Below are 22,305 nucleotides of genomic sequence, written 5' to 3'. Positions count from 1 at the left end.
ATCACTGCACTGCATCACCGAGATGTTAGGCAGCCATTGGCACAGGCACATGGCGGTGATAATGAAGTGCAGTATTTAGGCCACTCCTTAAATTAAAAGGGTTATTCAAGCCTTTCCAACAGAGCCAAGGACTGTGGCTGTGGGCAAATGGGAGGCAGTGCCTGCCTGCAGCATGGCAATGGGGGACATCCCTCCCGCCCACTGCCTTGGACAGGGCTGAGTCGCAGTGGGGCTCCCAGGGGACTGAGCAGGTCATGTCCAGCTCCTGCCATGGGGACAGGACCCTGCCCTTCCCCTAGCCTCAAGAACCCCTTGGCAAGCTGATGCCAACCAAGGGAAGAGCCAAGGAGGTCACCACCAGCTTTCCATCCCCATGCTACCCCAGGGTCTGCCCCCTGTCCTCACGCTGCACCCCAGCAGCACCCCATTAAGCCCAACAGCCCCCTCTGATCTGGCAGCCACTGAGTTGCCAGTGCAGCAATGTCAATCGAGCAATGAATTCCCACCACACTAACGATCAGTGGGGCAGGATCAGGTAGTCTTGTACAGGGATAAGCCAAAAACCCCAGGGCAGGGAGCTGCTGTGGGGGCCGCATGCCGGAGCCCAGGGGATGTCAGAGCAACAGGGCAGCTTCAGAGCCACATCTCCAATTAAGGGCAAGCCCCAGCCTCCCTCCCAGCCCTCTTGCTTTGACAGCACGATGCCTGGAAACCCGGCTAATCTAAACATCATCGTTTCAGGGAGCTGTTGGCGCTCCCATCCCGCCTGCTTGTCCCTTTAACCACTTGAGCTCCGTCCCCTGCCCGGAGCCACCATGCAGGAATGGGGCAACAAAGGGTCGGGGCAGTCCAATGCTTGAAGGTGGCAAAAATCTGATTTCCCATAAAATAAAAAAGAAAAAAAGATGAAATCCAGTCCCACTGCAGATGGAGACACTGTCTCCTCCACTAGGACCTGCAGAGAGCCCTGCACGGGGGAGTGTCGCTGGCCCCCTCCCGTTGCCTGGCCATGCTGAGTACGGTCCTGCTGTGTTCAGTTAAGCAGGTGTTTCTTCATTAAGCACCAGTGATTTGCTTATTAGCTCTGGGCAGACACAGGGTCCCAGCAGGGAGAGGATCTTTTCTTGTCCCACTTCCAGCAACTGGGACAGAGCCAGAGCTGGGGAAGGAGGAGCTGGCCAAGGCTGGGAGAAGCGATGCTCCGAGGGGCTCTGCTCCACTTTTTGGCTCAGCCCGGACCACCACCTCTCCCATGGCTACAAGGAGGGCAGAGCCCCTCCATCCTTCCTCCCCACCCTCCTCTTCCTCTGCTCCCTTCCCCTCTCCTCCCCAAGGCTTTCCGCCACCCTTCCTCCCTGCTTCCAGCTCCCCAGGAGATACCCTGGCTCAACCCACCCACCCCAGGGGACCTGCAGCCCCCGTAATGCCCGTCCCTGTCCCCCTGAAATCCTCCTGCTGGGAAAAGCAGCATCCCCAGCCCAGCCCAGCAGCTGGGATCCTTTAGGAATTTGCAGAGGAAGCAGCCTCACAGATAAAATTAGGACGGAGGGGAGAGGGAGGAGAGAGCGGGGAAGGCAGGAGGATGCCATTCCCCTATCCTTCCCCACCACAGCAGTGAAGAAAAATCCCAGTCCTCCATTTTTCTCCCTGCCTTTGCTGAATCCAAGCTCTGGAGCCACTCCTCCGGGCAAGGAAAACCATGGTAACCCCAGCAGCTCCCACTTGCAAGATTCAGAGCATTTCATGTAAGGGATTGTGAAAGGTTTGGGAACTTTAGGAGAAGCGGGGCTCCTTCTGTAGGAGGCAGAAGGGCCCTCTGCCCCCTCCCATCTCCTCTCTCCGAGCCACCCATTCCCATCTCAAAGCCAGCCTCTGCCAGCATGTTTCCCTAATGAGTGTGGGTCCTTGTCAAGAGATGGGGAGGACCTGGTGAGGTCTGGCTCCTGGGGATGGGCTGCAGGCACTGAGATGGAGCGAGATACATGGTGGAGCATCAGCATCTGCTGGATATGGGAAGCCACAAAGTACAACCCAGCCAAGGAGAGCCCAGAACAGCACGGACAAGTCCTTGGGAAGACCAGCTCTGGAGCCAGGAGCCGTCACAGCTCGCCCCAGGTGAGCAAAGAGCCTGCTGCAGCCAGGAAGACAATGTGAGCAAAAGCTGGACTTACACCTCCTTCTTCACGCAGCTTTTGGACTCTTCTTCATGTTCTGATGTTCAGGTTCCTGCTCTTTGAGATGTCAGGTCATCCAGGAACACGAGTGTTGGATCAAAGGGAGGGTGTCTGAGAGACCTAGTTTCATGTGCAAAAAAGCCTGAACTTTCTTTTCAACCTTGTCAGCCGTGGTTTCTTGTTATGGTTATCAAGTTACCCTGGGAAACTCCGTGAAAGCTGCAGACCAGAGATGTGCAGATCCCAGGAGGAGATATGTGGATCTGGGGAGGAGATGTGTGGATCTCAGGAAGCCAAAGACAAGTCCAGCAATGCTTTCACTTGAAAAGGGAAAGGTGCAGAGTGTTTCACTGCAAAGAAGAAAAACCTCCCACGGAGCATCTGCTTGGCAGACGCCATCAGCATGACAACTTGCTAAAGAAGCCGTGGTGCCAGTTTGGCACGGGGCTGGGGCCATTTCCTCCATAATGTGCTCCCCAGGGACCCCAGAGCAACCGAGGCGGATCCCCGAGAGGAGCACGGCACTGCTGTAAGGCCTCATCTCCGCTCCCCTCTGCAAACCAGAACCCCCTTCCGTAGGTGGGACAAGCAATATCAAGCCAGGGGAAAGCCAGCAGCTCCCTGGAGCCAATGCTGCCAGGCTTTGGGAGATTGCAGCTGGGGCAAAAAGCCACCTCGGGGACATCGTGGACATGGGGACTTCCCAAGAGGTTCCTCCCATTTAGGACCACCATGCTGAAATCCAGGGGTCTCTATACAAGTCTGATGAGCTTATGGAAACCAAACCTCTTGTATACTTATACTGCAAGGCTTGACTGTAACAGCCAGGAGATACTCACAGGAGGAGGAAAGAAGAATCCCACGGTGCAATTGCACAATCCCTATTTCACAGGGAAAGCAGCCCAAATCCAGCTGCCCTGAACACTCTCTGTACTTGGACCCACTTGCTGCCCCAGGGACAGCTTGGCGATGCTGTGCTGGGCACAGACAATGTGCCAGTGGTTAGAGAACTGCCATGGGCATGGACAGAGTCATGCTCAAATCTTCTTCCCTTCAGCATCTCGATCCTGCAGAGTCTCAGCCCTTAGCTTCTGCTCCTCAGAATGCTCCCCTTGGACACCAAGACTGCTGGGAGGTCCCTGTCCCAGCTGGCAGGATGGCTTCCTCACTGCTCACCCACCTACCAAAGCTGTGAGTTACCTCGGGGGCACGTTCACCTTGACTCGTGATGGACCCAGCCTTGTCTCCACCCTGGATGCTGGCTGTGTGGAAAACAGAGCCCTTCAAAGAGGTCACCTTCAGTTTATAAAGCAGATATCCAGCACCTCTGGGCTCTGAGATCTGTGGAATACCCACAGCTCCATACCAAACAGGAGGGCAAAACAGGCCTGTACAAAGGAGGAGTTTCTTCAGAAGAAGATTCTTCAAACTTCTTCAATTTCTCCTTCTGATCATATTCAGCACAGAAGATGATCAACTGCTAATATCCTCTGGGATGAGCCAGAAGCTAAAAGATAACTAAATTTGGAAACTTAACTGTCCACTCAGCCCAAGGCATTGCCCAACTCTTATGCGGAACGTGACAACTCCTCCAAGGGGAAGCCCACATCCAGCACCAGCCTCCAGCTGCCCACGTTAGTGTGCCCTAGGAGTCTCCTTGAGGAAACCTTACTGTGACCCATGGATAAGGTTATTCTGCCCCCAAGTATGCAGTCATTGAGGACCTGCAAAGCTTACAAGATACTGTAGGAACATCTGAGCATCTACAGGAGGCTCACCTGGAAAACAGGCAGCTTTTCCCCTCTGAATTCTCCAAGAAGGAAAAAAATATAACCCCCGAGGCATCTCTTCAACTTTTAAACTTGCCAATGACTCGATGGCAAAATGGACGGCAAATGCAAGTCTCACCCTGGACTCTTGGAGCTTCAAGCCCCAGGTGGGAGGCACAGGCAGCAGCATTACAGCATGTGCCTGGCAAAGCCTAAACGCTGGCTCCATCACCACCTGCCTGCAAGAGGAGAAACCCTTGCTCCAGCCCACCTCCCCAGCTGAGGGGAACGACTCACATTCAACCAAGCCCTCCAGAGTCTGACCCCAGAGGGGGACAGGCAGCGATGTTTTCAGGCAAACATCCCTATTCTGAAGGGGAGAAGGGGTAGGGGCTGGCTGGGAATGGGGGGAGATGCGTAAAGCTGCAGCAGATCCTTCCTTTGAGATGTATGCTTCCCTTTCAGGCTGACAGCTGTGGCCTAATTTTCAAGAAAACTGACAAGCGCCTTATTTCTCTCCCTATAATTTCCCTTTGCAGCAAATAAAATAGGTTAAAGGAGCGGGTGCAAGGCAGCGACAACAGGAGCTGGGAGAGGCTGATCTGGTTTGGGGCATGCACAGCTTTCAAAGAGATGTGAGCTGTGGTTCCTGTACTCGCCCTTCCACTTCCTTCCCCATAGCTTTGCTTTAAGATGAAGAAATAAAAGTATTTTTGCTCCTAAAAGCATGGCTGAGGAACAGGTTGCTGTCCCAGAGGTGGAGGAGCCTTTGCATCCTCCCCATAGGGGAGGCAAATGTTGGGGAAGATGGTCCCACTGGATATCCCTAGACCTCTGAAAGCGGAGGGACCAGTTGGCAGGTGGAGTATGGCTGGAATACATTGCATGTTTGAGGGTCAAGCTTTCCAAATGGAAAGAAAAAAGGGACTGAAAGGGGGTGGCAGCATCCCACGGGTGGCAGCAGGTGGGGACTCGTTGGCCTGGCTCAGGGACGAGCGTGCCCCAGCTCTCGTCTCTTCTGCTAATATCTCGACTTGGACCTCAACCCTGGACCTGCTGTTGACTTTTCCCTTGCTTTGCTTGAGCAAACTGGCTGTATTTTGCTCTCCCGGCTCAAATCCAGATGCAGATGCACCCGAGGCCGTGCTAAACCTCCTGTGACTTTGGGGAGAAGGGACAGAAGGAGCAGGAGGAAAGGGGACACGAGACCACATCCAAAAGCTCAGGAAAGGAGGTGCCTGCAAGTAACTCAGAGAGCCCAGCCACACTTCGGATTCCAGAGTGCCAGCTAAGAAAACACCCCCATTTATGTTATTTAGGCTTTACTGCTGGGTTTGCCTCCATGCCTGCCGCCTCTCACTGCCTTTTGGCATCACGGGTTGGATCCCAACATGTGCCCTGCCTTTGCAGCTGGGATGCCTGGAGGGATCCCAAGGGGGGATGCAGCCTAAGGAGCCTTGCTCCCCCTAACCCTCCATGGCCTGCAGATCTGTGAGGGGAGAGCAGCTGGATGCTCCCTGCAGCGCGAGCACCCTAAGAGCACCTGATACTACAAGGGGACCTGCTCCACGCACAGCTGAGCACCGGGAGCAGCCCATGCACCAAAGGGAAGAAGCACCAAAGGGAAGGAGCTCCAACCAGAGTGGCTTTTGCACAGCTCCATGCTTTCAGTGGGGAGTTAAAAATGTCCCATCCTGGGACATCCCATCCCAGAGAGCCTGGCTGGATCCGCTGATGGGAGCTATGGAGCCTGCAGCTGGGGTAGTGCTTCCCAGGGCAGCATCTAGCCTTGCACATCTACCTTTGCTGGAAACCTGTGGAAAAATGACTGTGCAAAGTGCCAGAGCATCCTCACTCACCTGCCGCTTGTGCCTGCAATCAGTGGGTGGTGCGTGAGGAGGGAGGGCTGCATGCCCATCGCCGGTGGAGAGAGATGCTTGAAAGCAGCCAGGAATGGAAAAATCCCTTGGTGAGAGCAGCAGGAGGCAAAACACTCAGCCCTGCCTTGAGGTTTTTAACCGAGTGTGCCCTGTGCCTTGGGGATAATTTCAGGCAAGATCCCTTGTAAGAGACACAGGGGAAAAATGCTGTTATCCAGCCTCTCCCAGACTCCCTGTCCTGGCTTTTGCCTCCATGGAGATGAATAAAACAAGATGTCACATTTGCAGAGCAAGAGAAGGAAACACCACCAGAACCTCCAAGCCCCGACCGATAGGATCAGACAGATTAATTTAGCAGCTAACAGCCAAAACCATCCCCCTCGTCTGCACTATCACCTCCCCACGACAAGGGTCCTTACGCCATCAGCTGGAAAATTTGGGAGACACCTTGGAAGCTGCTCATGCTGAAGCCCTGCTCCAGGGAATGTGATTGTTAGAAAGCATGGGAGTTATGGGCTCCTCTCTCTGCCATGCAGCCCAACTTTTCCCGGCTCCCCACTTCCCCAGCCTGCTTTTCCGGTCCTGGTGATGTGCTCCTGCTGGGATGCCAGGGAAAGTGCTGGGACGGACCAAATATTCCTCTCTTGGGACCTGCCCTTTGAAGGAACGTGGCCATTTTGGGAGGATTTTCCTCCCCTGTGCACACTTCCCCTTCCTCCCCTCCACCCTCTGGCTGACCTGAATTAGTCCCAGCCCACTCCGGTGCTGCTGCTCACATGTGGTTCCCATTTTTCTACAGGAAAACCCATCAAATCCTTCCAGGCAGCTCTGAGTACGGCCAGTCCCAGAGCAGCTTTGATGGCTAGGACAACAAGCTCATTCCCAGGGGCTGGTCTCCCCCTGGCTGGCTTCTCCAGCCTCCAGGGTTCAGTGGAGGCATCTCCCATCCTTCCCTGGGGATCCAGCCCCAGGAGGGCATGGGCAGGGGCTGTCCCAGCTCCTGCTGTCTCACCCTTAGGCAGAGCAACCTGGCTTTTCCATTGCAAAGGTCATGCTGCTGATGGCTCCCAGTGCATTGCAACCCTGGATCCAACCTCTAGCCCGGGGGAAATAGGGTTCCCTCGCCTTCCTCCAACCTCCAGCTCCCACTCCAAGATGCTGTGGTGGGTATCAGAGAGCCCAGCATGATGGCCCATAGTCTCGGTGAATTAAAACCTCATTAAGCACATGCTCCCTTGGGCTTGCGGAGCCCATTGCACAATATAATATCGGCAATCTGAGAGCTGGTACAGATTTCAGAGGTACAGCGGCATTGCTAGCTCCCACCCCAAATTCACATCAAAGCCCGAGAGGAGCCCATGCCCGGCTGGGGCAGTGGGAGGACATATAAAAGCAGAGCCTGGATGTCCCCATGCCACTAAAATGCCACTCTGGATCTCTGCACATGGAGTTTCCCATCCCATTGTACGGTGCAGGTGGAGGTGGGGAGAGGAGATTTTGGGGAGCAGGTAGGGGCTAAAGGGAAGCACAGAGGAATGAGCTGGAGGTGTACAAGGAGAAGCCCACAGACCTCAGTGCAGAGCCAGGGATGCTCACTGCCCTGCTCCATCGCCCTGCGCCCAGCTGGGGCCTTGGGCAGGAGGGAGCCTCACTTTCTGCTTTGCAAATGGGTGGAAAAAAAATAAAAAGCTTTCTCCAGTTCCTCCTTTCTGCAAGGCACGAGGGGGGGGTGGAGTGCACACAGTTCATTAAAGCAGAAGGGCAGGCAGCCAGCGAGCATCCTGGCAGGCAGAGCAGTGTATTTTCGCAGGCTCGCTGCCTCCTGACACAGAAGCTTCCCTTGTAGCACTCACAGCTGTTTGGATTTTACCCGAGTTCATATCACAGTTTATCAAAGGGGCTGCATTTTTTTCCCTTCTTTTTTTTTTTTTTTTTTTTTTTTTTGCACTTTGCTGAGTACAAGCTGAATGGTTCCTGCGAAAACAAATGCAAGTTTTGTTCTGCAATGGAGCGGCATGGAGGGTGGGAGAGAGGAAGAGGTGACACGTGCTCCCCCCAGCCCCGAACTATTGCTGGTGGAGGGATTTTTGGGAAACAGGTTTGGCACTGGAGGGGGCGGGGTGGCATCAGCACACCCAAAGGAAGGAGGAGCAGGAGGGGATCCTGCATCCCAGCCCTGGGAGCATCCAGCTCATGGGGAGGTATCAAGATATTTGGCCAAGCAAACCTTGTGTCCAGAGGAGCCTGAGAACATCCAGGCCTGTGAGAAGAGGAGGATTTTGGTTAGCCCCAGCTCTTGAGCATTGCCTGGCAAGGGGTGTGTGATGGGCTGGGAGGTGGGACAGCGAAGCAGGAGGAAAGGATGAGGTTAAGGATGGGATGGGGTGGGGCCAGGACGGGGACAGAAGACAGTGAATCACTGCAGGATGGTGGCATCCTGGGGCTTTGGCAACCCCTTACCACCAAAGCAGACACCCACCAGCTCCATACAGGATCTCCTGCATGTCCCTTGCTTTCTGAGCCTGTGGCCAAACCCCCATCCCACTCCCTCCCCAGAGCCCTCCCTACTGGGATGCTGGCAGGCCACCTTCCCCCTTCCACCCTGCTCCAGAGAGCACAGCCCTGGGAATGCTAAGGCAGGCCAAGCAAAAAGCAATTTAGCATGCTCCTCACTGCCTGCCTGCCAAGAGCATCAGATGTCTGTGCTCCGCAGGACATGCCGGCCCTCTGGTCCCCCCTCTCTCCCGTTCCCCATCCTGGTTAGCAGGTTCAAACCCACTTTGCTTTCCCCCCCACCCTACTTTTTGGGGAGAAAGAGGTGGTGCATGGCCAGCCCCAGCCTCTCTCAGAGGAGAAAAGCCCCCTCTCTGCCCAACAAGAGGGGACTGGTGACCCCAGCCCCATGCCAAGGGCATCACCATAAAGCCCTTCATGCATCCAATGTTTGTCCCCAGCTCTACCCTCTTCAATATCCAGCTCCCCACTGGCTTCATCCTGGCAGGGCTTTGAGACTTCAAGGAAAAAGGAGGATTTCCAGCCAGGTGAACCATTCCCATCTGTAGGAGTCTTAAACCCGTGGCCCCATCGCAAGACTTGGGATTCTCCAGCTCTCTGTCTAATGCCATAAATTGGCTGAATAACCTTATCTGCTCCAGCCTACATCTTCCAGAATGGATGGAGAACCAGCCCACCCTCCTGGCCACCCCCCAAGGGTTTAAAAAATCACCCCAAAAGCCAAGGACCATCCCCAGTCAAAGGGCCAAGCCCTGCCTCGTGCATCACGTGGGATGTGGCTGAAAAGTCACCCCAGGGACCCTTCCATACAGCTTAACATCCGAAAATGCCCTGTGAGAAGGTGCTAGGCAGCGGGGAGTTTTATTTAACAGCTCTATAAAACAAGCTGAGACAACCCCTGTGCACGGGCCCCTGCCTAGGGAACAAAGTGCTGACTCAGGCATCCTCTCGTGCCCCAGGGTGCCACCGCTCAGTGAGAAAATGGCCTCTCCAGGCTTAAAAGTTAAGCCCTGCACTTCAAAGCTTCTGCATACAACATATACAGGGACATCTCCAGCCACTCGAGCACATCCTGTAGCCCAGAGGGTTTGTTTGCTGTCCTGGCAAGGTACATCAGCCACAAATGCCTGAGCTGCTCCAACTCAGAGAGCAGCAAAAAGCCAGCTGCTTTGGTGCTAGGCTCGGCTTAGTGAGCTAAACTGGCTCCTGAAGCTCAGACACCCTAGGGACAGCATGGGGACTGCACACTTGGCCCCGGGGAGGGACAAGCAGGGTGAAGATGGCTACTTCCAAGGGGAGCAAGCTGCTCAGGCAGCTAGCACTATCCTCACACTGTGCTCTGAGCAGCAACACTGAGGTCCAGGAGGTAGGGCTTAGCCTTTCACTTAACCCCCCAATCCCATAGCGCTGGTACCAACAAGCAAGTGTTAAATCCAGCCTGTAAACTTTGGTGTGGGCTGAAGTGCTCAGCGGTGCTCTGCTGCCTGCCTCCTGACTGGCCAAGCAGCTTTCCCTCTACGGGGTCCTTGCCCAGAGGATGGCTGTGCCTCTCCAAGGAGCCATGTGATGCTTTGGAAGCTCATCTGCATTTTTCTGTGCGCCAAGCCATCATCAGGAGGCCAGCAGCCGAATGTGAGTATTCACTTCTTGCTTAAGTGCTCTGTTGAGTCCAGGACAGCCACGTGCCAGCTAGGGCAGATAGCTCCCAGTTAGTGAGAAGGCTGGAAGGTCTTGGGTCTGCTCATCAAGGTGAGAGGCAACAGCTGATGCTCCTGCCTCCAAAACCCTTTGGGAGCCACCTTTGAGCACAAACATGCCTGGCTCGAAAGAAGGCAGCAGCGCTTTGAATCCTGAGTTTCGAAGGTGGAATAACTTTACTGGCTTCCAGCCTAAAAAAAAGTCACAAGTGACAGTGAGTGAAACCAACCTCCAAAGGAAACTCTCATCTGCTGCGATGCAGGAATCTGGTGTCAAGCCAAAAAAATCCTTGGAAGAGACCATGGGAGCAGGTTTGCCACCTCTCCAGTTCCTCAAGGGGAGAGGGGTGGAAAGTGTGAGATGGCTTTTCTCTACAGGAGATGGTGATGGGCTCGTCGGGTGGTCATCCTGGTTTGCTCTGGAGGACTCAGGGTAATTCGTACCACCGGAGCTCCCTCAGCACATCCCTTCACAAGGAGGGTCCCTCTCCCAGGCATTCATGAGGCATCTAAGCAGTGCTGAAGAGCCTTGAAGAGCCTTTCGCCGGATGCTTTCCTTCCCTTCTCCTCCTGCTGGGGCTCAGCCTAGTGTGTGAGCTTTGCCATGGCCATAGGCTCTCCCTCCATGAGGACCCCTTGGGTGGTGGCACAGATGAGGCATCACACCATGGTTTGACTTGGTGATGTCATGCTGGATCCCACGGGGGAAGGCGGCAGATCAAGAAGGGCACCTCCAAGGGTGCCTCTTGAATGCACCAGCAGCACTGGCAGATGCACCATGTGCCAGTGCTGGGTTAACCCCCATCCCCGTGGTCCCAGGCAAGGGAGAAGAAATGATCTGGGTTCTTCCTTACAAATGACAGAAGCTTTTGGAGCTGTTTGCCTGTTACTTTAAAGGCAGTTTGCGTTTCCATTTAGCTCCACCCTGCCTTCTCTGGCAAACCACCTCAAGATACCCAGCTTGGGACTGGGCTCACTGATGGTGGGACCCACCCATCACAGCCCCACCTCTGTCCACCAAGGCTGTGGGTGCCTCTCCCACCCATCTCCCAGTGGCGAGCAGGCACTGGTGCAGCTCTCTGCATCTCAGGGACCACACATCCCTGCAGAGCAAGAAACATTCCTGCTTCCACAGGCTCCTGCAGAGATCGCTGCTCAAACTGCACTCCTGTCCCCAAGCACACGACGTACCATAACCTCTGACTCCGAGGATGTATCAGCAGAGAGACTAAAGTCCTTTCAGAGTCAGCAACTGGGCATGAACAAGCCTGAGCTGTGTTACAAAATAAACCTCCTTTAACCATAGACCCTCTGCCTGACCTCATGGACCTTTGAACCTGCCCACTGGCAACGTGATGGGGAAAATTGCTGTGCTGTGCTTTAATAAACACCCTGTCCCCCATTTCCCTTTCCCCTGAGCACCCATCCTTTGGCTGGAAATCATTGCCTAAACTTAACAGGTCTATTTTCCTTCCATGCTTTGCCATTCGTGGGCTGTCCGGCAGCAGAAAGGGCAGTGGTGGTCCCAGAGGGGAGGGGAAGATAACAGGGACAAAGGGAGCAAAGGGCTTGTGCCAGTGGTGGGGGAGGACTGCACTTTAACACACACTGTCCTGGTCTCTCAAGCATCCCCCTCGTGCTCTCCAGCCCAGGATGAAACATCACCAGCATCTCCCAAGTCAAACATGAGGCTGGCTTCTCACCCTGCTGTGCTAAACAGCTGAACTGGCTTGTGGACAGGGGAGGGATGTAACGTGGGAACGTGCATATGGCTTCAATTTGAAAAGTGGCTAAAAATAGCACCACGGGGCTCCCACATTCACTGGGTCTCTCAGCAAGATATCAATCTTTTCCAGAGAGTCCTGTAAAAGCTTTCCTCCTCTATTCCCATCTTGCTTTTTCTGGAGGCAGCAGAGAGATGTAGTTAACACCAGCACTTCAACACCATCAGTAGGTTTCAGAGTTAATCACTAGTACCTGAGGGCATGGCTTACCACCACTTAGGCTCCAGACCTGCATCTACCCCATGTGAGCCCCAATGTGACTTGACAAAGGACAGTCTTTCTTTCTTTTTTTTTTTTTTTTTTTCCTTTACCAGATTTTTTAGGGCATGAGTCACTGTAAAAAGCCCTGGCTTGCTGAGCTGCCGCGAGCCGGTCCCACCACACTGCCGGCTCTCTGCTGGGAAAGCCGGCTCTGCCAGCCAAGGCTTATCCTGCCAGAGCCGGAGGGAAGAACTTGAGGTGGCCATGATATGAGTGAGCTTTTAAATGGGACCCTGCCCAGGCTCACCATTGCTCTAACTGCCCTGCTCCCCTAACAAGGAATAGGCTGCTCCCCCTGCCAAGGGTTGCTCAAACCAGGGGCTGCGCAGGCTGAGGAGAACAGAGGGGACACTATGAGTGGGAGGGATATTTTCTGTCTTATTCTTAGATCCCCATATAATTAAACTCAACATTTCCAGACTTCTACCAGAAGCAAGAAAACATATGGTCAGCTAGATTTTTTTTTTTGGGGGGAATGAAATGTATTACTTTAAAATTTAATGCAAGTGGGGGAAACCTCTGAAATCCTTGCACTGCAGCCCGAACTCCGGCTGCAGTCCTGCCCTGCCTGTGTTTCAACTCATTTTTGCAACCTGCCATTCTTTGCCTCAACATTCACAGCTCACGGGATGAATTTGGCAGCAACTTTTTGGCACGGACTTGGGCTGCCCGAAGACTTGGGCACAAACTGCTGCCCAAGCAGGTACAACTCAACACCCACCTTGGCTTAGCAGATTTCGAGAGCCCTGCATGCTTTATTTTCTATCGCAGTGATGGGACCCCCCCATCTGTACCTTGGGTACCCCTCCAATTTCAAAGAGGCAGCTCTCTTCTCCTATGGGAGCATGGCTTGGGTTTCATGCTCTTCCCATGCTCATTTTGATGCCACCTCCCTGAAAGCAAGGGAGGAAAACCCAGGGTCCTACCCACTCCTCCCACCAACCTCCTCATCCGTTTCTCTACCTCATCTCAACTGTTAAGCTCATTATTTCCCAGTGAGCCGAGGAATTGGTGTCCCTTGCCCCAGATTTCATTGCATTAAATATGATGCCCTGCCAGCTGCCACGACGCTTGGCTTTCCAGCCTCCACTGCAGTTCCTTAAAAAGCCAAAGCAAAACCTACCAACTCAGAGCACCAAAACACACAGCTTTGGAGGATGAGGCTTTTGCTGCGCAAGCATTGCGCCGAGCCAGTGGAGGGATTCACTCAACTTGGCACCCCAAGCCCAAACCAGCCTTCATGCTCTGGCTGGTCTAGTAGTTTCTTAACGAAACGGGCTCTGACAATGCTATTTAATAAGGAGCTACTTTGCCTCTGGGGATGGGAGCGAGAAATATGGTGCCTCGACATGTGAAAGGCAAGTCCTGTTTGCTCCAGAACTGTCTCCTGGCAAGTGAGGGAAGCTTGTAGAAATGCTTTTGGCTCCAAGGGAGCTTGGTGCTCGGGCTGCTTGACCCCATCATTCCCAGTCCACCCTAGCTGGGGGGTGCTTGGGGGCTTCAGTGAGGCTGGTGGGATGCTCTGACCTGATGATGAAGGCTCCTCTGGTCTCCAGGAGTTTCCGTTCGCTGCTGAAGCGCTTGAGCAGGTTGATCATGAACTTGTAGAAGTAGGAGTTCATGGTGGGGGTGGAGGGTGAGCACTCCAGGCTTTTTGTACCTGAGGCGGCAGGGGAAGGGAGAGAAAATTAGAGCAGCCAGGGTCCTCTTGCCAAAGCAGGCTCAATCAGAGAGCAGACACCCAAAATACATTCGCAGCACTTGGCAAAGGAGGGTTGGGGCATGAAAAGATTTCCAAGCCTCGTATAAACACATCTGCTCAGTCCAACCAGAGCCAGCCCTGCTGCAGCTCTCTCCACCCCAGGGGAAAGCATCTTGTGGTGGTCCGAGCCCCTGAAGCAGCATGTGGGGATGAAACGGGCTTTTTGGGAGATCCTCCCAGAACCATTCAGCTTCAGTATACGATAGTACAAGGGTGACTGAGGCTCTAGATCAACAGGCAATCCTGTCTCCTTGGATATGGCTCATCCCAAAAACCAGATTGCTGGTGAGTTGAAGAGCCTTTAATCCAGTCCCACATGCCACAGATGCCCTGAATCCAGCATACATGTAGTGGCAGACACACACGTTCAATCCTGGGTCATGCATAGCCACCAGTTTACGCTTGGTGATGTGATTTCCCCTGAGCAGGAACCACTTGGTGTAACAGTGTCACATACAATGTGCCCCAGGGCTAGCATAAAATACCAGTCAAACCACAGCAGAGCTCCAGGCTTAGAGATTATACCAAAAAACAGTTTTTTGATTTGTTCTCTGTTTGCAAAAACCCTCTGTAACAAAAGCAGCTGAAGGTTGGGGAAGGGGGACTGGCACGAAGGAGCACCCCTGCTGCTGGAGTGCCTGCTGGGTTGGGGCACAAACCAGCTTGCTGCTTCTGCAGCAGCCATGGTTTCTGCCCAGAGGCAGACAAGGTATCATTTCGAGGCAGCAGCTACCACTGGTCACATTTGTGAGTCTCAAAGGCAGAAGATTACAGGTAATGAGAGTGTCTGGACTCTCCAAGCAAAGAGGGTGTGAGAAGTGCCCTGGCCAGAGGGAAGGGTGAGGGTGTGAAAGCAGAGGAGAGATGGCGAGCAGAGATGGCAAGGAGAGACAGTGTGCTCAGATGTGCTCTGACACACCCAGACCCAATGCATTTCCAGCATGCAAGGCTCTTTCATGTTTTCTACTTAGGCACTTTGCTTGGGGCCAAAGGATTTCTAGCAGTACAGCGCAGGGATGTTTTGCACCCTCCTGTCATGCAGGGCATCTAGAGCTGGCAAGCCTCTGCTCATAGCCTCTGCCAAGTGGCCAGCATCCCCCTCTGCACCTCTCAGGGCTATAAATTCAGGCTTGTTGAGCTCCTATTGCTCGTGCAACAGCAAACAGTGCTGCAGGTTGTGACGTGCAGGCGGGGAGCAGAGGCTGCTGCTGTGGGCGGCTCTTGCTGCTACAAGGAACCCACTTGGTAAAATGTGCTAACTTGGTCCATGACTATTTGCAGGGTGGGTAGCCATGGAGGGCTAGCAAAGGGGCATCTCCCAGCTCAGGGTATGCAGAGAGCATTAGAAAAAATATTCCTTCAAACCCACAAATGCAGGTAGCTGGCAGGTAAAGATTGCTTTTCCCACAGTGAAACTACAGAGGAGATGGTTTGTTTAGCAGGACAGTGCTCAAAACAAATGTTTGAAGAGAGGGTTTTAAAGATGAGTTTGCAAGAAGAAGAGCTCTCTCCCTTAACTTCTCCTATAGAAAGATCATGGTAAGGAAGGAAGCTGGCACACACAAGCACCCCAAAGGTTATTCCCCCCATCCCAAGAACAGCCAGTATTTCCATCAGATTGCTGAAAGAAACCTAAAGAGTTTGATTTATGTACCTTGTCTGCTTCTACCGAGACTCAGCAGAGCATGGAGCAGCCAATTAGAGATGCAATCAAGCCACCAAAGCCCAGGAAAGCTGACGGAAAAGCCACTGGGCTGTTTTCCACCCTGCCTGTCCCAGTGATACACAGAGATGCAGATGTGGGCTCAGCCAGGGCAGTTTCCCTGGGCTTGGATTTAGCATCCAAGAGAACATACACAGCCAAGGAAAAAGGAAAATAAAATACAAGGTCATCCAGACCAGAACCTGGTGTCTCGTCCCCACTGGAACCATGGGTTCACCCTGCCTTGGTGCACCCGAAACCCCAAACCAGCCTTTGAAGCAGGCTTCTCCCAGAGCACAAGTGTTTGCTGTAGCGTCGTGTTTCCCCTCAGCTGCAGGGAAGATGATCTGGGCAAAAAACCAAATAGGATCTAGCTGAGCCCATGCGCTCCAAAACAAAGGTGCTTTTGTTTGAAGGCAGGGAGTACCCAGTGTGAAAATACAGCCGTGCCTCATGTGTCGTCACTACAGCTGCTCAGCACTGCTCAAAAGTGGGTTGAGAAGAGACAGGGTCCCGACATGGTGACACGGAGCAGCTCTGCTTTCCCACCGTGCCCACCTGCAGCTCAGTCTTGCATCCCCCAGCCTCTACTGTGGGCAGAGCCTCAAAAGCAAGCGGTGGTTTTCTTTCTGGTTCTGAGGGTGGGGAGGGGAGGTGAAGAGCAGATGGAAACCGTCTTCCGAAGTTGCAAAAGCGATATTTTCTGTCTGTTTTGTCAGCAGTGCTGAGGCATCCAAACCAGAGCTGTGCTGCAACCCAAGAGCAAGCAGCAGGCAGGACATCACACCTTCATTCCCACCAGCTAGTAATGCCCCAACATTGTAGCTTGCCCATGGGGTCTGATTTTGAAGTCTCCCCCTTCTCAAGACCCCAAAAATTGTGTCTCTGACCCCCACAGTGTCAAGGACGGCACTGCTGCTGTGGCTTGTCTCTCGCAGCAGAAGCACAGGCAGCAGCTCTTGCCCAGTGCCTCTGCCATTGCTCCCTCCCTTACCACTGCCTCGTATGCCTTCCAGAGACAGCCCAAACCGTTACACATCCTAAAGCACATCCCAAGGGAGAAACAAGAGGAGGCAGCAAATTTTCTGCTCCCTGAAAGGTCCAACACTCCTGTCGCTGGGGTGCCAGCAGTAACATGCACAGGACAAAGCCCTGGAGCCGTGTGGCTGGGAATGCTGGTGCAAAACAAACCAGGCAGAAGCACCCTCAGAGCTGCACTCCTGAGGTGGCACAACATCTCCCACATCTCAGACTGGAGACTTGGAAGGACCCGCTGGGTCAGCTGGGTGTCCAAAAGCCAGAGTCACCTTGGAGATCAGATCACAGCTGCAATTTGCAGGACGATCAGCCTCCAGCCTCCAGTCCTGCTGTCTTCTTCCTTTGACTCACTCCCAAACCTCTGACCTTCCTGCCCAGGCCACAAGAAGCCGAGCAGTGGGTCAGGGGGCTGGGAGCAAGGAGAGATTGGGACAGCAAAAACAAGTCTTAGCCCTGTTTTTTTAGGAGAGGGAAGTGTAATGTGATGGTCTGCATGCCCCAGGGAACTTCATCACCCTTTGCCTCTGGGAACGTTGAGCCCAAACTCGAAAGGGACCATTTCTCCATCCCTTGCCCACCTGGCACCCAGCAGCTATGACTGTGTGTCCCTAAGGAAGGTTTCCACCACAGCACACGATGCTGGAATGGCCTTTCCACTGCTCTGCAGGGGTAATGCCGGGGGTGAGAAACCAGCATGTAGGAGTCTCCCAGGCTGCAAAAGGCTCAAACAAATTTCAACTAGGGTTTACAAGGACACTACTTCTTCCAAGCAGGCAAAACATTTCTCTTGCAAAACCTCCCAATCCTCCAAACTTCCCATTTGCTCAGTGTTTACAGGATGTCTAGGAAGCGGCTGGCACCTTGTTTGCCATCGTATAACCCTTCCCAGCATAGCCCGGAGCTCAGCTTGTTGCCCTGTGGGTTACAGCTCAGCACAGCAGCATCCCTGGCTCAGCAGAACCGTAGGAGCAGCTTGTGAAGGGTTTCTATGAAGCACGAGAGACAAGCAGAGAGAAGTGTTATGAAAACTGAAGCTTAATTAATTGAAGCTTGCACCTCTCCCCCTTCCCCTGAAGCGAGACTTTTCAGATCCGTAACCTGCCAGATTGTCTGTTAACATACCCGGAATGGGGCTGGTGGCACATCACAGCTCTGCTGCCTTTTTTTTTATCTGGCATGGAGGAGGGAGCTGGAAGAAGAAAGATCCCTGCTCAGAGGAATGAAGAAACTCAGCCCAGATATCAGCTATAATAGGAACAAAATGGGAATTTTGGGCTCATGGGAACATCAGAGCAGTGAAACAAGAGTCGGTAGAAACAGTCTGCGAAAGGCAGGTGGGAATTGCAGCTCCGTGGCCGAAACGAGTCTGCACCGTCCAGCCAGCCGGGACTCTTCTCAATGACGACAGCATCCTCCTGCATCCTGGGATGCTGGGCTAACAAATCCTTTCCCGAGGCAGGCTTCACAGCCTGGGGTAGACCCAGGGACACAAGCGGGCTTCTTGCATCACCTAAACCAGCGCCAGCATCTGTCCCCCCGACCCATGGGTGCTAGCTCAAGCGGAGCACAGCAAATGCCTGCTGAAACCCCAAGTGCTCACGGGCAGTTCGTGCCGTTCCCGTTGCTCTCATGGCCATGCTATAAATCAACCCAGACAGGCAATTAGGGATCTATATTAAGGCCCTTATAAATATATATTGTATAGCAGCCTGGAACATTCAGGCTGTCTGGCTGCTTGATGGGCTGAGCTGTCTCGAGACCTACAGTGGCCAAGATGTCCCCAGATTGCTCCGGGGGGGCCTGCCAGACTCTGACACGAACTTGGCTTTTCCTACCTCAGCCACAAAGTGCCGAACCTCACCCTGGCATAAATGCAACTTCCACTAATTTACCATAATTGGTTTCAAACTGGTCTTAATTAAAACCGGTGCAGACTTGCTTAACTCCATTTAAACCAAATTTAAATAAGATTGGACCAGAATTGATTCCTTTCCAAAGTGAGCTAAAGCTTCGTAAGCTGTTTAAAGAGTATCCACAAGGGCATTTGCAGAGGTTTAGCTAAAATGATTTACCGCAATCCCTAATTGAAGCAATTTCAGCTCGGATATAGGGAGGGCAAGCTAAGAGCTGGTGGGGCCGAGCATCCTTCCCACCAGTGCGCCTTCCCTGGGGGCATCATGTTTCCAGCTCAGCCTGGAGAATGATCTCCCTCGGCTCCTCTGGGAGCAGTTGGGATAAACCTGGTGGCAGCCAGAGCTGGTCTGTGAGCCTTGAACCTGTGCAGGGGCTCAGCTTGAGCGCTGGTGGCATGGGAGCCGGTGCTGCCAGATGGTGCACGGCAAAACCCTGGCCGGTGACGTGGGAATCTGTGCAGTGTCTCCCCCCCAGCAGCCTTCCCCAGGATGTTTTGAATTTTAGCTTTTACAAACACAGGGCGGCAAAGCCTCACAAAGCGGGATAAAAATAGAGCCATGAAAAAGGCAAATCCCGCCCCGCAAAAAAAACACCCAACCCCACCACAGGGCGTAGCTGGAAACAGATGCGAACATGTCGGCAGCTCAGCCGGCTCTGCAAAACCTACACTCTCCCATCTCCAGAGCACAGGATGGTGCTGAGGAAATAAAACCACCAAAATTATGGATTGCACGGCCACAGGCTGTGCTCTGCCTGCTTTTGCAGGGCTGCTCGGGCACATGACTGCTTCTCCCCTTCCTACCTGGCTAAAGAGCTTTGGGTTGGCAATTCCCAAGACTTCAGTATCTCGACAGAAAGGGTGTCCCCAGGCGGGCCAGGGTACATATTTTGATGTCAAATGAGGCTTTTGCTGCAGTGGTCCTCTGGATCTGCTAATTCCCACGCAGGGTCTGTGCTTGTGCCTGCCTTGGAGGAAGGCAGTAGGCAATGATAGTGCCAATGGGTTTCCCAGGAAGGATGGGAGTCCTCTATTAGCTTGCTTTTCTTTGTTAACATAAATCAGTAAGCAAAAATGCAGCAGGGGTGTAGCTCAGAAAACATACAGGAGAAGAAAATACCCAGCAGACCTGCAAAAATGGAAGCAGTTAAGCTTGGTGGCAAGTTTAGAGCTGGCTGAGGGCTTTGCCAGGCCATTTCTGCACCAATATTCCTTGCAATGTCTTGGGGAAACCGAGGCAGCCCAGCAAAGTAACTACAGAGGGAGTGTTTCACTAGGAGTGATCTTATCTACACCATTGACTTCTCCTACGTCAGCCAGTAAGCCTGGCTTTTATTTGGGAATTCCCAGGCTTTCCGGCCAGCCATGTGCTGTAACCGTGTCAGGAGGCATCTAAACCTGAAGGCATGCCAGGTGAATTACAGCTACGGTCTGGATGGTCCCTCCTGGCATTTTCTACAGCATCCCAGCACTGCCGTTGCAGAGCATCCAGGAAAAAATCCAAATCACCCTTTTCTTCTAAAACCACGCCTCTCTAAGAGGTGGAAGGGTGTTTTTGATAGTAAATCCTCTTGCACAACTCCATGCCAGTACAGAAGGAGACGGCAGTCACCAACCATCAGGAACCAGAGTGCTGAGCTCAGAGCACTCAGGAGGCCACAGGTCTCTCCTTTCTTGCTTGCTTGGCTCCTCTGCTCCCTGCTGTCACGCTCCTGATCCTATGAAAGCTGTTGGAAACTGGCTCCTTCGAGAGCAAGCGGTCCATTGTACATCAGATGTCTCCTTGCATTCTGTGGAGAGGACGAGTATGGAGGGGTTTCCCTTTTATCTTTGCCAGTTTAGCAAATCCAAGCCATCTGACAGCAGCCCAGCCTTTCCTTCCTACCTTTCATGGACCCCCTGCACCCTACAGACTCTCGCCTGATGTTTTCAGAGGCCACCCTAATGTTTTCCAGACCATCTGGATGTGGGACCTTGTCCTACGCTGCCATCTCTGCAGATCTGTGATCACACAAATGAAGGGACAGACAACATAAAGTGAGTGGTTTGGCTCACTGAGAACAAAATCCCTCAAAAAGATATTGATAGGAAACCTGTATCACAGTACATCTCAAGTTTGGTCCAGGCTCTGGAGGGCTGCACGTTCTCCAGTGGGGATACAGCAGGTCTGAATTCAGTAGACTACGTTTCTCAGGGACTTTTAGCAGCCTCCTCTGGAGTAATCCACTAACTCCTGGGATATCCATGGACTACCAGTGGAAACCAATGACCTCAGGCATGTTAGCACACCCACATGTGAAGTCAGCCTCCCAGTAAACATCCTATAGTGTGAGGTGCTCAGACGGTATGCCGCCATCCCCCTGACCTCCAGCAGGAAGCCAGGCAGGAGAGACCGGACCACGTTGGAGGAAAGTGCCTCCTGTGAAACAAAGGGTCATAACTGCTTCTCCTTACAAAGCTGTGGAGAAAGGAAGGAAGAGATGTGTGAAAGAGCTAGGCTGTGTGAGGTAGCAGATGGTATCGGCATCCTTTTGGAGGGGGCTTTGTCCTCCCATGCAGAGCAGAGCTGAAGACTAGGCTGGAGGGCTTGCACCTATGCTATCACAGAATCATAGAATAGTTTGGGTTCAAAGGCCATCTAGTCCAACTCCTCTGCAATGCGCAGGGTCATCTTCAACTAGATCAGGTGGCTCAGAGCCCCCTCCAACCTGACCTGGAATGTTCCCTGGGATGGGGCATCTACCACCTCTCTGGGCAGCCTGTGCCAGTGCCTTATCACCCTCATTGTAACAAATATCTTCCTTATATCTAGTCTAAATCTGCCCTCTTTTAGCTTAAAACTGTTACCCCATGTCCTATCGCTACAAGCCCTGCCAAAAAGTCTGTCCTTTTTATAAGCCCCCTTTAAGTACTGAAAGGCTGCAATAAGGTGTCCCCAGAGCCTTCTCTTCTCCAGACTGAACAACCCCAACCCTCTCAGCCTGTCCTTGTAGGAGAGGTGCTTCAGTCTTCTGATCATCTTTGTGGCCTCCTCTGGACCCGCTCCAACAGGTCCATGTCTGTCCTGTGCTGAGGGCTCCAGAGTTGGATGCAGCACTGCTGGGGGGGTCTCACCAGAGTGGAGTAGAGGGGCAGAATCACCTCCCTTGACCTGCTGGTGTTAGTGACAACCACTCTTGCATCATCTGCTACTTGTCCCAACCTCTACACGTTTGGCAAAACACTCCCAAAGCAAAGCAGGCAGCTGGATTCTCAATGTACAAACCAGATAGGTATTTGCACTATCACCCCAAGAACTTAGGCACAGCCCTGCAGACCTTGTCCCTGAAACGTAACCAGAAGATAACAAAGGACAAACTCACGGACCACATTAAGCTGGCCGAGGTCAGCACCCAGCCACCCTCTCCCAGGGCAACAGAGCAGGTCAGGAGGAAAGATGTCGGGTCTCCCAGGCGGCACTGGGCTGGGCTGGCCCCGACTCATTGTGTTTGGAGAAGGCATCGAGGGCAGCTGACCTTATGTAACTGGAGAACAAAGCAGCTAAATAAAAACTGGAGCTGGGAACGGGCTGCGGAAGTGGGACATGGCTTTCCTGACTAATCAACCAGCATCTGAAGGAAACTGAACTCAATAGCAGGGAAACAACTGCATAAACACATCCCGAGGGAAGAAAGGGAGTGAGAGGAAGTGGGGGGAAGATCATGGGGGCACCGGCCCCTTCCGCCTCCCTCCTGCCCTTGCTGCTTTTGTGGCAAAGCCTGAGGCACCGGGATGGAGAGTGCAGCATGGAAACCTGCTGCAAGCTCAAGGGT

At 53.2% G+C, this 22,305-nt stretch overlaps 1 protein-coding gene across 1 annotated transcript in view; it reads right to left on the bottom strand.

Annotated features, from left to right (window-relative positions):
• The window catches only part of VAC14 (VAC14 component of PIKFYVE complex), a 65,887-nt gene that overhangs the window by 9,878 nt on the left and 33,704 nt on the right, over positions 1 to 22,305 (bottom strand). The window contains exon 14 of the mRNA XM_064459218.1: positions 13,607 to 13,739. Within this exon, the coding sequence (XP_064315288.1) occupies positions 13,607 to 13,739 (133 nt within the window). The remainder of the gene's footprint in view (positions 1 to 13,606; positions 13,740 to 22,305) is intronic.

Source organism: Phalacrocorax carbo, chromosome 8, assembly GCF_963921805.1.
Source record: "Phalacrocorax carbo chromosome 8, bPhaCar2.1, whole genome shotgun sequence".
NCBI lineage: Eukaryota > Metazoa > Chordata > Aves > Suliformes > Phalacrocoracidae > Phalacrocorax > Phalacrocorax carbo.
The sequence above is the reverse complement of the archived record's forward strand: the minus strand, read 5'-3'. Positions and strand labels throughout refer to the sequence as shown.